Below are 16990 nucleotides of genomic sequence, written 5' to 3' on the forward strand. Positions count from 1 at the left end.
ACACTTAATAATGATGAATTTTTCATTATTTTTGAAATTAAATGAAACAAAGGCAGAGCATTCCAGAAATTTGATAACCAATGGATTAAAGAGTGCATGTGATCAAACAGTAGATTAAGATAATTTTGAACCTCATTAAATATTAATTGATATTAGTGTGCTTGCCACATATTTTTGTGGTCATAAAGATTGTTCAAAGAGATATCAAAGGACTAAAGTCAACTTCTTTGTTTTATTTTTGTTTGCACAGTGAGAGGAGGGTAACTTGTTACATAGTGGGTTATACTGGTTCAGGCTGAGAATTATATGAACATATATGTGAAACACATCAACCACTTATCTTCTCCACTCCCACTATTCCTGGGAAGGTCATGGGGGTATAGAGTCCTCAGGCTTCTCCCCCATAGGCTTCTACCAGAAGCAACCACTATTACACTTTCTGGCTGGATTCCCAAGTCCCAATTGTGATGAACATAGACTAGATATTATTCAAACATTTCATTCTTGGTCTACCCCTAGGTGTTCTACCAGTTGGCTTAGCTTGAAGAGTCCATCAAGAAAGGATCCAACATCTTTCATCAATGTCTATACCAGCAGAAGACACACACAAAAGTAAGAAAGTCAATAAAATGGTACTTTAGAATAAAAATACTCTGTGGTACTTATTCCACCCAAGTTGTTCATATGCTCTCTTGTCCCTCTCAGTGAATCAGTGCTGTTTGGTAATGTTGCAGGAGAGATAGTAAAAATGAAACTGCAGTCACTGAAAAGTTAAAATACCTTCAGTTACTTACTTGTGGGTGTGCTTCACTAAGGTTTTTCAGATAATCAAAAATACTGTTGATTGTATCAGCGTTGATAATATTGGCTGAAAACACAGAACCACTGCAAGTGGCAACAGCAAAGCAAAGGACCTGAAATACAACAAAAATATATATATAGCAATTCAAGACAAAGGTTCATCACATTATATCTGGTATTTTTTACCTTTTATTTATTTTCTATCTACTTTCTCAAAAATGCATGAATTGTATAACCATTATCATAATTTATTCACTTTTCTAGTTTGCTATAGCAATCACAGCCAAAGCTACATTAAAATAGTACCCTAATACTTTTGATATCCACACACTTGAAAGCTTCTTGTTAAAAATGTTCAAAGCTTCTTGTTTAAAATGTTCAAAGGTTAATTAGAACTTCCAAGACAAAGGTTCATCACATTATATCTGGTATTTTTTACCTTTTATTTATTTTCTATCTACTTTCTCACAAATGCATGAATTGTATAATCATTATCATAATTTATTCACTTTTCCAGTTTGCTATAGCAATCACAGCCAAAGCTACATTAAAACAGTACCCTAACACTTTTGATATCCACCCATTTGAAAGCTTCTTGTTTAAAATGTTCAAAGGTTAATTAGAACTTCCAATTATACTTTTATGTAAGAACCTTCTCATTAAGTTATATTTCAAATACAGGCATAACAACTGCAAATTTAGTTATTTAATTAAACATTCCAAATTCTCGGATTCTTTTTAAAATTAATCAAAGCACATTAGCAGTGTATTTTCATTAGAAATATCTTTACAAAAAGATTAATAATAGATGTCATTAACTTAACTTCATTTGACTATATTCTGGTAGTACTTAAGAAAGTTTGGATGCTTCACAGCAACCTTAGTCTTACATCACATCACTTGAAAAACCTAACCTAACCTTAGTATGTAATCATATGTCTATCAACTATCTTAACACCTACCCCACTTAGGCACCCCATCATCGTAACATACCAGTATAGCTCCATTGCAGACATTATGTACTTTTAAACTTCTTAAATATACTGAACATAATATTCACAGGTATTGCAATCCTGATTTCAAGCCTTACATCTCTACTTTTTCTACTTTAGAAAGTAACTATTTAGCAATAATACCAATCGTTTCCCTAAACTCCAAACTTGCTTACAATGTAATCAGAAACACTTCTGCTAATAACAATTATGTCTCTTAGAAGTTATAAACTTAATTAATTAATTTAATTAGAACTTTAATTGATTAGAACAGTAATTCAATTACTAATACATCTAGACTATTATTTAGTGTTTGTGTTGTTAGGTATATAAATGCCTGCTATCCCTCAAAAATGTCTTTCTCATATAAATCTAATTGAGTTCTCAATGCTTACCTATTGTGAGGAAATAGTCAATTTTTTTTTGCTACATGTTCCAACCGTCACACTGTCTGCTACTAGAGGTTTTCTTCTGCAAGAAGCCACAATTAAGATGCTTTACAGTGCTATGCTAGAATGTCTGGCCCCCCGTTAGCTTTGCAAGGTCCTTAATTTTGTGTAGCTTATCTTTGTCAATAACATCAATATAGTGGAGCAGTCTTCTTCAGTTTTTTCTATACTACTGTTTTTGCATGTTTCTTGATCATCCAAATTATATGATATACTTTACAGCTCACCTTCAGTGACTGAATTCATGATTTGGCCCTTTGGACGAGAAAGGTTGTGCATCCCTGATCTAGAGTAATGGCTCTATGAATCTCATTTATTTGCTGGACTGATTACTCATGTGCTGTAGGTCTGCTGACCTTGGAGTAAATATTAATAACAACAATAAGAGCATCTAATAAAATCACAATAAAATAATAAACATGTGCACCTGGAATATATCTGAAGAAGAATCTGTATTTTTCAAAAGAGAAAATAATTTATCGAGTATTTCAGCAAGATGTTGGCGAGATTCCGGTTTTCCATCTTCACACAAAGAAGTGAGTGCCAGAGTTAACCCAAGAATGCAACCAGACCTGAAGAGGAAAATATCTTATGTGTCACATTAAATGCTATATAAGAATTGTATGCGTGTGTGCATGGAACATACAAAAACATTACATACATGTGTGTGTGTGTGTGTGTGTATATATATATATCTATCTATATATATATATATATATATATATATATATATATATATATATCATCATCATTTAACATTCATTGTCCATGTTGGCATGGGTTGGATGGTTTGACTGGGCTGGCAAACTGGAAGGCTGCACCAGACTCCAGTCTGATTTGGCATGGTTTTCTATGGCGGGATGCCCTTCCTAACACCAACCACTCCAAGAGTGTAATGGGTGCTTTTATGTGCCACCGACACGGGTGCCATTTGCATGAAAGCAAGGTGCGTTTACATGCCTCTGCTAGAACTGTGATTTTGATTTCAGCTTGATAGGTCTTCTTCTCAAGCACGATATGCCAAAGGTTTTGGTCATTGCCTCTGTGAAGCCTAATACTCGAAAGGAACCCAGCCACTTTGCCTGTGTGTGAGGCCCAACACTCGAAAAGAACTCAGCCACTTTGCCTCTGTGAGGCCCAACATTCAAAAGATGTTCTTTACGTGCTACCAGCATGGATGCACTTGGCTTGACAGGTCCTCTCAAGCACAGCACATCGCCAAAGTTCTCAGTCACCAGTCATTGCCTCTGTGAGGCTCAAAGTTCTAAGATCATGCTTCATGTGTCCCATATCTTCCTGGGTCTACTTCTACTACAGGTACCTCCACAGTAAGAGATCGGCAGTTCTCTACACAGCTGTCCTCATCAATATGCACCACATGACCATACCAGTGCAGTCATCTCTCTTGCACACTATATCTGATCCTATTATGACTAACTTTTCTCTCAAGATGCTTACACTCTGTTGAACATGCACACTGACATTGCACATCCAGCGAAGCATACTGGCTTCATTTCTTTCAAGCTTATGCATATCCTCGGCTGTCATAGCCTATGTTTCACTGCCATGCAGCATAGCTGTTCATACATAGGCATCAAGCAATCTATCTTTTACTTTGAGAGAGAGACAATTTGTTGCCAGCAGGTGTAGGAGCTCTCTGAACTTTGCCCAGCCTAATCATATTCTCACAGCTATACTCTTGGAGCATCCTCCTCCGCTACTACCCATTCTACCCATTCTACACAGCACTTTCCTTGGATACTGGAACTGCAACTGTAACATCCTACATATATTTTTATTCTTATTTTCTTATTTCCCTTTATACTTCCTATAATCATCCTTTTCCAAAATAACTCCTGATATTGAACTCTACTATTTCCCTCCAGTTAACTCTCTCATATCGTCTCTGATGAAGGGATATCCCTAATATCCCAGAAAAAGCTGTAAGACTACCTGTCTCTTTATAAACATCTTATAAATCACACACAGCCCTGGCTTCGTTGTCTCACTCTATTTAACACCATCAGGAACATACATTTACCCATGTGCTTCCACAGCCTTACCCTTTGACAATCACTGAAATACATACGTACATTCATCATCAGAAAAATTATATACTATCTACACCACCAACTGCATGAGCAAATGCGCAAATTCTCTGAAATAATATGTGATTATATACACACACACACACACACACACACACACACACACACACACACACACACATATATATATATACAAACATACATACACACACACACACACATATATATATACATATATATTTAATGATGCTGTAAAGAGAGAGACTTGGAAATGCTACTAAATGAAGAGAATGAATGGGAGAAAGAGAAACTTTCAAATATCAACCCAACAAAGGGACCAGGTATTCGAATTAACAATACTTTGGTAGATAAAGCAATTAAAGGTATGAAGACAGGGAAAACCCCATCAGGAATCACTGCTGAGATGCCTAAGATATCTGGCAGTGTAGGCCATAGTCTAGTCACCTGTATAATCAACCAGGTGATACATGAAGGAGCCATACCCAATGACGAGTGTAGCAGCACCATAGTCAACTGCTACAAAGTTAAAGGTTAGGGTTAGGGTTAGATAGGGATAATTACAGAGGTATGAAATTGTTGGATCAGGTGATGAAAGTAATATGCTGTGCTTGAGCAGACCTGTTGAGTCAAGTAAAATCATAGTTGTGGCCAGTACTGCCTGACTGGCACCCATGCCAGTGGCATGTAAAATGCACTATTTGAACGTGGTCAGTGCCAATGCTGCCTGACTGGCTCCTGTGCTGGTGGCATGTAAATAGTACCATTCAAACATCGATGCAAGTACTGCCTGAATGACTCCCATGCAAGTGGCATGTAAAAAGCACCATTCGATTGTGGTTGATACCAGTGCTGCATGACTGGCCCCCATACTGGTGGCATGTAAAAAAGTACCCACTGCACTCTCAGAGTGGTTGGCATTAGGAAGGACATTTAGTTGTAGAAACCTTGCCAGATCAGATTGGAGCCTGGCGCAGCCTCCTGGCTTGCCAATCCTCAGTCAAGCTGTCCAACCCATGCCAGCATGGAAAGTGGACGTTAAACGATGATGATGATGATGATGATGAATGCACATATATACTTTACACACATACACACATCTCGTACTGTAGCTATGAATTAACCCCAGTATACTCTGTAAAGTTGGTATAAGGAAGGGCATCTATCTATGGAGTCCAAACCAAAAAGGAAATATATAAGTAAGATGGGGTTCTCTGACCTACCTAGAAGAGCAGCAACAACTTATCCAAAACATACAACCAATATAAAATGCAGAATCAAAATAACAATGATACAAGATGTGATGGGTATTTGAGGACATTCAATTATCAGTGTATCACCCTCTTAAAACCATTGAAGAGGTTTTATTTCTTTCAGATCCCCTATAGTAGATACAATGCAAACAAAAAATGAAAAAAAACACGCAGTCAGTGTTACAATATGTGCAGAACACAGTGATTTAGAAATTGCAAACTTTCTAAATGTTGCATGATCTTTTGTACACAAAGTTCAGATGCCTCTGGTGGGAATGTCTGAACTGCTTCAAACAAAAAACATTCTGAACACTCAGATACTATAAGGACTGCAATTCATCCAACAGGTTCAAAAGATTATAAATGATAATCTTGGAAAATCAATGTGGGCCATCACCAAAGAACTTCAGGTGTTGGAGTGGACTATCAGAACTGTGATGCACAAAGACATTTGATGCAAGTCATTTCTATTAAGGAGAGGCCAACTCGTGTCTACAAAAATACAGGAAAACCATTTGAGCTGCAACAAGTGGTTACTTAACAAGGTTAAAACCCCAACAAACATAACATGATTTGTTTCCTCTCTGCTGAGAAGAACTTCAACCAAGGACTAAAGTCTAACAGGAGAAATGATAGATGATTCTGTGTAGATTTTTCTAATGTCCCCAGACTGAGGCACATTATGGTTCCAGTAACTGTGATGGATTTAGGAGTGTTGAATAATGAAGATGATGTCATACCACCTTACATCTGTCCACAGGGTGTTAGAATTAGTGTTACTGGATATGCTCAGGTGCTGGAGAATGTTGTTAATCCCTGGATAGAAGAAGTGCTCAATGAAAGGCAATGCATTTCAACAAACCTCAGTACCTTCTCACAAAGCTTGTGTAACACAAGAATAAATGTTAAGCGTGGCTTAGGGGTTAGGGTGTCAGCATCTCGATCGTAAGATTGTGGTTTCGATTCCTGGACCGGGCGATGCATTGTGTTCTTGAGCAAAACACTTCATTTCACGTTGCTCCAGTTCATTCAGCTGGCAAAAATGAGTAACGCTGCGATGGACTGGTGTCCCGTCCAGCAGGAGAGCGCATACGCCATTGAAACCGGGAAACCGGGCCCATGAGCCTGGCTAGGCTTTAAAACGGTGCATTTATTATTAGTCTCTATGATTATGTAATAGCAAACTTGTGGATTCCAAATTTGCCAGATTTAAATCCCATGAACTACTACATTTAGAGTGTTATAGACACCCTCACATTGTGGTTGATACCAGTGCTGCATGACTGGCCCCCATACTGGTGGCATGTAAAAAAGTACCCACTGCACTCTCAGAGTGGTTGGCATTAGGAAGGACATTTAGTTGTAGAAACCTTGCCAGATCAGATTGGAGCCTGGCACAGCCTCCTGGCTTGCCAATCCTCAGTCAAGCTGTCCAACCCATGCCAGCATGGGTTGGATGCCGTAGTCCAGGTGATGTCTCAAGTGAATAAGGATTAAGAAATGCAGACATGTTGACAATTATGGTTCCACATTGAAGCAGTAATCTAAGCTAAAGGTGCATTAATAGAATAATCTTAAAATAAAGTTTATTGAGAAAATGTGCACAACATTTTATTAAAAAAGTATTACTCACCAGTATGGGGATCGAACATATGGCATTCACAATAGCACAATGCATTAGATGACTAAGCTAACACGCCTATACATTTGATTTTCGCTTGGTTAGAGTTGTTTTATTAAATTACGAAATACACGTTTGTGTGTGTGTGTGGGAGGGGGGGTCACCTTGTCTTGACATTATGCAATAGCTGTATCACTGACACACAAGCAGTCTCATTCCTTTTCAATATTCTGTGAAAATATCTGACCATGGGGAAACATCATCTTGCTTGGAAACAGCTGAGGGCTAACAACAGGATGGGCATCCAGTTATAGAAAATTGCACCTCAATAAACTCAGTATATATATATATATATATATATATATATATATAAATAAACTGAAACCCCCTTCGGTCACGACTGACCATAGGATTGCACCTAGAAAATTACCCTCCCAAGCACAAGTCCAGGCAAGGTTGTTTATGGAAGACCAGCAGTCTCCCATGCATACTGGCCTCTCCTCTCCATGCCACCAGTGTTATCCAAGGGAAAGGCAAAGGCTGATACAGCTTGGCACCTGTGATATTGCAACTCATTTCTACAGCAGAGTGAACTGGAGCAACGTGAAATAAAGTGTCTTGTTCAAGAACACAACACACAGCCCAGTCCGGGATTCGAACTCACACCCTCACCATCGTAAGCTCGACGCTCTAACCACTGAGCCATGCACCTTTACACACACACACACACACACACATATATATATATACACACACACACATATATGTATGTGTGTGCCAGTTCCACATAAAAAGAACTTTTGCTGGTGCCACATAAAAAAGCACCTGAGCTGGTGCCAGATATAAAGCACCCGTGTTGGTGTGCCATAATAACATTGGTGCTGGTACCATGTAAAAAGTACCCGGTACACTCTGTAAAGTGGTTGGCATCATGAAGGGCATCCAACCATAGAGACTCTACCAAAATAGACAATTGGAATCTGGTGTAGTTTTCTGGCTGGCCAGCTCCTGTCAAAATGTCCAATTCATGCCAACATAGAAAATGGACATTAAATGATGTTGATGATGATGATACATATATATTTTTACACAGACATGCACACACACTGTCTTATTGACATCTATTCCTTATTCTTGTCATCTCTCCAACTCATATTTACCATTAACTATCCCTCCACCCTTGTTTACCTTTTACTATATTCACTCCTATCCCCATCTCTAACCACCTCTCACTCTTCTTGCATGGTTTTGTATAATCTACCCATCCACCCTTCCTAACTTTCAGCCCCATACACTCTCTTCTACTCAGCTTCTGGTAGGCCACATTCTGGCACCTTGTCACCACTTTTTGCGCTCCACCCCAGTTACTTCCACCTAACCTCATATAAAATGTAGGGTGGCCATGTAACCTGCTCCTGTTCGATTTAGCATACTAAACATCTAGCAAAAGAGCCAGCACCCTTTCTACTGTAGCCCCACCACAAAAAAAAAAAAAAAAAAAAGACAATTTTGGAAACATGATTTTTTACCGGTTTGGAAAGCTATCATTCAAGGCACATTCTTCAAGAGCATCAAGAGATTTCCATACTTCTTCCATATTCTAAATAGAAAATTAAATAAGCAGGGGGAAAAAAATGAGAAAAAATTAATTCATAGGTCAAATTGTATGTATGAGAAGTAGAAGTTTTAGATAGTTTTTCAACTTTATTATTTGAATTCAAAAGAAGAAAAAAATTCTTCAATCTTCGCAAAGTTAACCTTGTAAGTAAAGAAAAATATCACAATGACATATGACCTTTTAAGAAACTGGTTTATTTTGTCTAGAGAGAAGAAACCAAACAACAAACAAAAAAACATAAATATATCTGTTTTTAAAAGACAATAAAAGAGAATAAATAGAATGCAGAAAGAAATTGCAAAATGTCATTTCCTTCAATAATTTGACTGTGAATATAAGAAAGGTGTCAGAATTTCAGGAAAAAAATGAAATTGAAATATTCAAAGACAAATGTACGAAAATGTACAAACAACCAAAATCTCACACCACCACCGCCGCCGCAGTAGTAGTAGTAGTAGTAGTGGCAGCAGCGGTGCGCCACCGCTACTACTACTACTACTAATGATAATAATAATAAAACAGCTACTCAAGATGCATTGTTGATGTAACAATTGCAGAACATAATATGAATAAATCAAAATCAAAAGAGAATGTAAAAAAAAAAAAAAAGAATGGAACTAAGAGAGTAATATACAAAAAAATATGTCTGTATGTGTGTGTATATATATAAAAGAATGCAACAAGAGCAAGAAGAATCACATTAGTTGTGACAGTGGCAGATGAGAGAAAAGATGACAATGATAACAACAACAACAACAACAATAATAATAATCATAATCTCAAACATTTTGGTGGGGTGGGGGGTAGTGGGGCAATAGACACCAGTAACTTCACCTGTACTTTATTTTATTGAGTCCAGAACAATGAAAAGTAAAGACGACCTTGGTGGGGCTTGAATCAAGAAAGTAAAGAGCCAGAATATATACCCCATTGCATTTTCGTGTGATGCTCCAATAATTCCATGACTCCATTACTCAATTTAGGGGGAGGGGTCAAGTCAATTACATTGACTCCAGTGTGCAACTGGTACTTATTTTATTGATTCTGGAAGGATGAAAGGCACAGTTGACCTCAGCGGAATTTGAAGTCAGAATGAAAGGACGGACAAATGTAGCTAAGCATTCTGCTTGGTAAGCTAACAATTCTGCTAGCTTGCTACCTTAATAATAATAATAACAATAATGGTTTCAAATTTTTCCACAAGGGCAGCAGTTTTAGGAGAGGGGATGAATTGATTAAACTGATCTCAACTGGTACTTATTTTATTGATCCTGAAAGGATGAAAGGCAAAGTTGACCTTGGCGGTATCTGATTGAACTCAGAATGTGAAGACGGACGAAATGCCACTAAACATTCTGCCTGGTGTACTAACGGTTCTGCTGGCTCACCACCTTAATAACAATATTAATAATCCTTTCTACTGAAGGCACAAGGTATAAATTTTTGGAGGAGGGGACTAGTCGATTACATTGACCTCAGTGTTTCACTAGTACTTAATTTCTCAATCCCGAAAGGATGAAAGGAAAAGTCGAGCTCAGCAGAATTTGAATGCAGAACATAAGGACAGATGAAATGCTGCTAAGCATATTGCCCAGCATGCTAATGATTCTGCCAGCTCGCTGCCTTAATAATAATAATAAATGCCCTGATGCAATAATAATGGGCTACACTAATATTCTCCTCAATACCACAGATTTGCTTGTCAGTTGCTTGACCTTAACCAGTTGAGCATGTCCCTTAGTGGCTGATGGTATGTACATTCTGATCATGAGCAGAAGTAAGGGAGCATCATAGCCATGTGTTGAGAGTGATTCTTTTCGATTTGGAAAATTCACCTCTAGAAACATGGGTATTTCGTTCATCATCCTTAAACAACCCATCTTCAGGGAACTTTTGAGTGGGATTGGCTATTTGACCTGAAGAAAATTCTAACTGGGCTCCACCTGAAAGGTCATGAGCTGAGCATTTATCTTGATATGAGATTACCAAGTCACACTCACATATGGTTGTAATGCATATGCCTGGTGTACCCTTATCAGATGGGTAGTCATGGTGGGTATATTGGGCTTTGTAAATGTTTCAGTGCTTTTGTTTTCATACTTCCATGGGTCAGTTGAGAGTATGCTGAAGCAGAGTTTGCTTCCTATTTTATGACTGGATGCCCTTTCTGATGCCAGCATCCACCTACGAAGGGGTACTGAAGAATTCCTGGCTTTGGGTAAAAGAAAGTACAGTAGGATCAGTTAATCATGATTTTATTCACCATATTCCTCTTTCACATTCATATAATAATTGCAGTAGTCCTTCAGTTTTTCTAGGCCCTGTAAAAGAACTTGGAAGGTTGGGCCTCCAACTGAACTTTTTCGTGATATCCTTAAAGCCAGGTACTTTGCAGCACCCCCTCGTATTTCCAAATAAGGTAAACATCTCAGACCACTGAACAGCAAACAGCCTAGACATGTTCATGTAGAAACTTGAAAAAATGACAATGAAATGAGCATTTTTGCTTAAAATGATCACTCAACATGCCATGACAAGTCAAGAAACCTCCGCATACTTCTGCAGTGGACTGTAAGCAAAAATGCAATCTCTTTCTCTCTCTCTTTTTCTCTCACACACATATTTACAGGGGACTTTCAGGGTATCATGAAAGGCCGGGTTGGAGGCCCAAACTTTCAAGTTCTTTTACAGGTCTTAGAAAAACTGAAGGATCGTTGCAATAAGTGTGTGAATCTCAGAGGGGAATAAGTTGAATAGAAACACAACTGATCCACCTGCATTTCCATTTAACCGAAATCAGAAACTTTTCAGCACCCCTTCATATATATGACATGCTTCTTCCAGTTTCCATCTACCAAATTCATTCACAAGACTGATCACCTTGGAGCTACAGTAGAAAGGATTTTCCCATGGTGCCACACGGGACTGAATCTGAAATCATGTGGTTAGGAAGCAAATTTCTAAACCACATAGCCATGCCAGCAATTTGATCTCTAACATGATCTCGAAATTGACTGAACAAATATAGACAGTGAAGTGAAAGAAATAGAAAAATTAATTTCTGTGAATGTGTGCGTGTGTGTATATGCATTGGCATCAGTGTGTGTGTGTGTGTGCATGTGTGGGCATTTGTTTGTGTGTGTAAGTGTGTGCATGTGTGGGCATTTGTGTGTGTATGTGTGTGTGATGAGTGGGGGAGTGGTGGTGTTTACACATGGGCATGAGTGAGTGAGTGAGTGAGTGAGCATGTGTAAAGAGAGTATATAAATCATTTCCTCCTGTCACAACAATGTTTCCTGTTTGTAATCCTGCACATAGGAAGAAACACTAACATTAACAAGATGCTTTATGAGACTGTTAGCCAGTAAGCATTCAACGTGTTGTTAATGGAGACCTTAGACCTCCTCCTCCTCCTCCTCCTCATCATCATCATCATCATTTTTCTCTTTCACTGTTTTGTATTTTTGTTGTCCATTCCATCTAAATTGAAACAATTTTAACAATATGGGTAACTTGCATACAGTTGGAGAAAGTGTTTTCATAGGCAGCTGCTTTTCCTACTATTATCCAGTCGACCAAGAAACAGAAGAAGGATATGTTTGTAAGATAACATATACAGATCATGAATTGTTAAATGTATCTTTCTTTAGGATACAACACAACAGCTGCTGACAAGGTTTGGCCTTTGAACGAAAGGTATAAGCTGTCTAACAGACTTCCATACAGTTTCTGTTTATTTGATTTCATATATAAGAGTTGGGCCACACTGAGTCTAAAAGTTGAAATGAATTCAGAATTTTGAGGCCAACAAGTAAGCTTCTGAACCACTTAGCCATGCTTTCAATGAAGAAGCCTCTTTGTGGTAATTTGACTTGTCAGAAATAGCAGCCAAATTTCATTCTAATAACACAGTAATGTCTTTAAAGAGAAGGAAAGACATATCGGTTAATACAATTTTAAATATACTGTCTGATAAAAGATAGTATGACATGAATAGAATGTCTTTGATTAGAGGTCTGCTTGATCAAGACTGATCAGCAGCTAAAAAGCAGTTACAAATCTGTAAAATTAAAATTTGAATGTATACCGATCTAATTAAGATTGCAACTTATTTAAACTCATTAGTAGTCTATCTCTGGAAAATAGAGCATAAGCGATTATGATGTAACATTCAAAATGAATGGCAGAAAAAGAAATGGCAACTTAACCAATCAGTTATTAAGGTCAATAAGAAAATAAAAAAAAGAAAAGAACATAAAAAACAAAGGAAGTCAACAAACTTACTTTGGGTCCACAGACTTCAACGAAATGCTCTTCAAAAAGCCTAGATATCAAAATGCCAAGAGCTAAACCATTGTGGAATATAAGGACTGGAGATTCTGGTTGGTTGCTTTTTCCAGGTAGTGATAACGTCATCATAGACAGGACTTCAAACAATCTGCCACATGTCTCTGGAGAGAGTTGGCTGCTCACTAATCTTGGAAGTGCCAGACAGGCAGAAGCCTGGCACAGTATACTTGCCGGAGCACGATCTGTTTGACTGCGCTGAAAACCAATCAAACAAAGGAACTATGTTTAAATTACAGTAATGACGTTTTTTCTTTTGGTAAAAAGCTTATTTTGATGCAAAAATATGTTCGAAGATTTTCCAAAAATGAATTAACAATAATCTAAGGTGGAAATTTTCCCATACCTAAAAGTAATTATCTCAATGATCATAACAACAATGACCAAATCACTTTCTATACATCATGAAGCATTAAAAACAACAATAACAACAGCAAACCATTCCTATCAACCTTAGTACTTTTATCAACACCTAAAGAGGTGAAAATCAAAGCTGGATTTAGTCTCAAATTCAAAAGAATTGGGTAAAATACCACAAAGCATTTTGCTGATGGTCTAACAATTTTACTATCTTATTGCCTTTCATTGTTTCTGATTCAGAGACGGGGCAAGAAATTTTGAAATTACCCTCTAATGATGCCACCATTTCACAGGCACTTTATTTTATCAACTGCACAAGGATGAGAAGCAAAGGTTGATTGATGAGGTTTGAACAAGTAATGCAAAATATTTTTGCAATGCTCTAACAATTCTGCCAGCTTATAAACTTTCATTAGTTCTTATTTCAAGAGAAGGCCAGCAATTTTTAGGGGAAGATTGTAATAGATATTATAGACACCAGTACTTCATTTTATCAACTTTGAAAAGATGAAAACCAAAGTTGACCTCACCAGGATTTGAACTTAGAATATAAATAACCAAAAAAAAAAAAAAAAAAATACAACATATTCTTTCTGATACTCTAACAATGCTGAAGTAATTTTTTTATATTTATTTGTGTACATTTTTCATGCTAGCATAACTTCAACATGGATCTTTCTAAACCCATACTTCAATGAATTATGAGAGTTTCTTTTCTTTCCCACAATACTCAGTTGTGAAATGGGACACCCATACTCATCATTTGGTTAGCTGACTTGCATAGACCAATGTAACTCTTCCACTCAGATGTCCCAATTGAGTCAAACTGCATGAATATCTGGCTTGGGTTTTAGTCACAGTGGTCTTTCACTAGCTGAAATATAATCAGATCCTGGTCATTGACACTTTGATGTCTGTGTATCCACTCAGCATTTATTAATACCCACCATTAATTCAATTATATTCATTTGCTGAAATTGTTTACATCCACCATGTTGCATTCAATGATTTCAACATACTCTGGGACCCTGAAAGGTGCTACTACTCTGGGTCAGAGTAGAGCTGAGAACAATAGTTACTAAGAGGTTGTTCCACACTCCTCAAAGCCTTGCAACATCCAAACCACTAGTGAATGCAGTTTAAAGTCATACCCAGGTGACTCATACGTCTCTGTGATATATTAGGGCAAGTAAAGTCATTTGTTGTTGCACTTCATCAAGTGACAGCAGTGCTTCAGTTAAAACAAGCAGTACAAATGCACTACCTTTCTAATCCTCTACATGATCTTCTTTAGTTCAGTGAATCTCCTTGTACATCTGCCATGATAAGGTAGATGTATGATGAAAAGCATTTCAACCATGGCTATCCTATTTTCAAAAATATTTGTTTCATTTTCAGGCAGTATATTGAGGATTACTTTATCCAATGTGTCCTATTTTGGAAATGGTAAAGTGCAACTTGAGTGAGATTTAACTTCTATTTCTAGCAGGTGGAGCAGCTATGTAGAGTTTGTTTAGCTTATAAAGTAATGTGTGCTATTTATAAAGTTGGTTGAATTCTGAGATCATCCAAAAGTAAAAAGGAAATCTTGATCCTATGAAGAACATTTATTCTCAATTGCCTGGATTAATGCTCCCAGTTATGGTCACCACATAATTTTCAAACTAACAGCAGAGCTTGATGCAATCCAACACCACAACATTAAGAAGATTGCTTTGGTACATTAGATAAGCTACAAGGAGAGGCTATAAGTACTGAAGCTCTTCTTCCTAGATAGATGTGAAAGATGGTCAGTGATAGGGAAGATTCTAGAAGGTCTAGCATGTAACTTTGAGACTGAAAGCTACACTAACCTCCAAAATGAACATTACTGCATAATACCAAAGACTAATTCTCTTCACCTACAGTAAGCACCTAATACTGTAAAAGCTTAAGGTTCATGGGTCTACAACTTTTCAAATGCTTCTTGCCCCCAAAACTTCAGAAATCTACAAGGTGTAGATGTGGATGCATTCACAGAGCAGATACCAGATGAACACACTTCCTTGCAAAAAACATAAAGGGCAGTTTTGCTCAGCTCAGTACTTCACCAGAACCAAATCCAGAGATAGAGTCAAGGAAGTGAGTTGAAATAACTAGCAATCATACTAATGGTAGTGCCCTGAAACTAGTAAAAGCAGAGCAAAATTAATTCTAGTTTTCCAAAACCTAAAATATTTAATTATTAGTGAATGTATTAAAACAAAGACACCTTCCCATAATCTGCAGAATTTCCTTAGAAAGAATTCTCTGACGTAGTTTATTTTCCCTTTATTTTTTTCAAGTGAATGTAAATGCTTTCAAGAGATCTGGTAACAATTCCCAATCAATTAAAGGAATTGTCATATGCAAATATTTCTCAGCTGTAACAGATATGAAGCCCTCATATTAATTAGCAAGCAAAATACTTTATTTCATTTCACTTAATGTCATTTTTATTAAAACTTTCAAGTATGACCTTCATGTGACAACTCAAGGGCAATTAATTGAGATAACAATCAGAATTAATGAAACACACCACATAAGAGGTTAGCAATGTGTCATGTGTATTCTACTTTTTTTACAGCAGTTCTGAAAAATGCAACAAATCTATGAATAACTAATGTACTGTTGTCACTTGATAAAGTTTCAGTTGATGGAGACATTATGAATGAACTATGTAACCATCACAACCAAAAAGGAAGCTTTGTTAAACTGAAAAGTGAAACTGCATTGAAAACTTAAGCTTTCTCGTAGGTAACCATTATTTTGCAATGGAAGTACAATTTTGATACCAACCCACCTGAGATTACCCCTGGTTCTATGATACAAATGTCCTGATTTAAACTTTTAGCATGCAGATTACTCAGTCAACTGTAATGCTTACTCAGTAACATTGTTTTCAATTATGCATTATCTCATAGATTTGAAATTTTGATTATGTGATGATTTCTTCTTAAATTGACATTATAGGATAGGAGTGAGAAGCTAGGTCTGGTTGGTTTGAACATAAGACAGATAGAATATTGTAGCCAGTAGGTTTAAGTGTTAAAGTGACCTAAATTAAAATCTTGTATTAAAATTATAAATTTTCATTCCAAACACCTGCTTAGTAACAACAAGGTTATTTTGATAAATACATCAGGTGAAATAAAATCAGGTTATTTCAACAGAAATATGGTAAAAAAAGGGTTCTAGGACAGGCTGGTTTGAACATAAAACAGATAGAATATTTTGGCCAGATATTAGTAGGTTTAAATGTTAAAGTGTTATAGTGACCTAAATTAAAATTTCTTGTAAATTTATGTTCTAAGCATCAGCTTCATAACAATGAAGTTATTTTGTTAAATTCGTCAGATGAAACAAAAGCAGGTTATTTCAACAGAAGTATGGTAAGGCGGCGAGCTGGCAGAAACATTAGCACACCAGGCGAAATGCTTAGCAGCATTTCGTCTGCCGCTACGT

At 37.0% G+C, this 16990-nt stretch overlaps 1 protein-coding gene across 1 annotated transcript in view; it reads right to left on the minus strand.

Annotated features, from left to right (window-relative positions):
* The window catches only part of LOC106879427 (focadhesin), a 301702-nt gene that overhangs the window by 76324 nt on the left and 208388 nt on the right, over positions 1-16990 (minus strand). The window contains exons 24-27 of the mRNA XM_089351161.1: positions 13085-13345; positions 8712-8782; positions 2670-2814; positions 795-914 (exon numbers count right to left, since the gene is read on the minus strand). Coding sequence (XP_089207287.1) covers positions 795-914; positions 2670-2814; positions 8712-8782; positions 13085-13345 — 597 coding nt within the window. The remainder of the gene's footprint in view (positions 1-794; positions 915-2669; positions 2815-8711; positions 8783-13084; positions 13346-16990) is intronic.

The sequence above is a fragment of the Octopus bimaculoides genome, chromosome 4 (assembly GCF_046866305.1).
Source record: "Octopus bimaculoides isolate indiv1 chromosome 4, ASM4686630v1, whole genome shotgun sequence".
Lineage (NCBI taxonomy): Eukaryota > Metazoa > Mollusca > Cephalopoda > Octopoda > Octopodidae > Octopus > Octopus bimaculoides.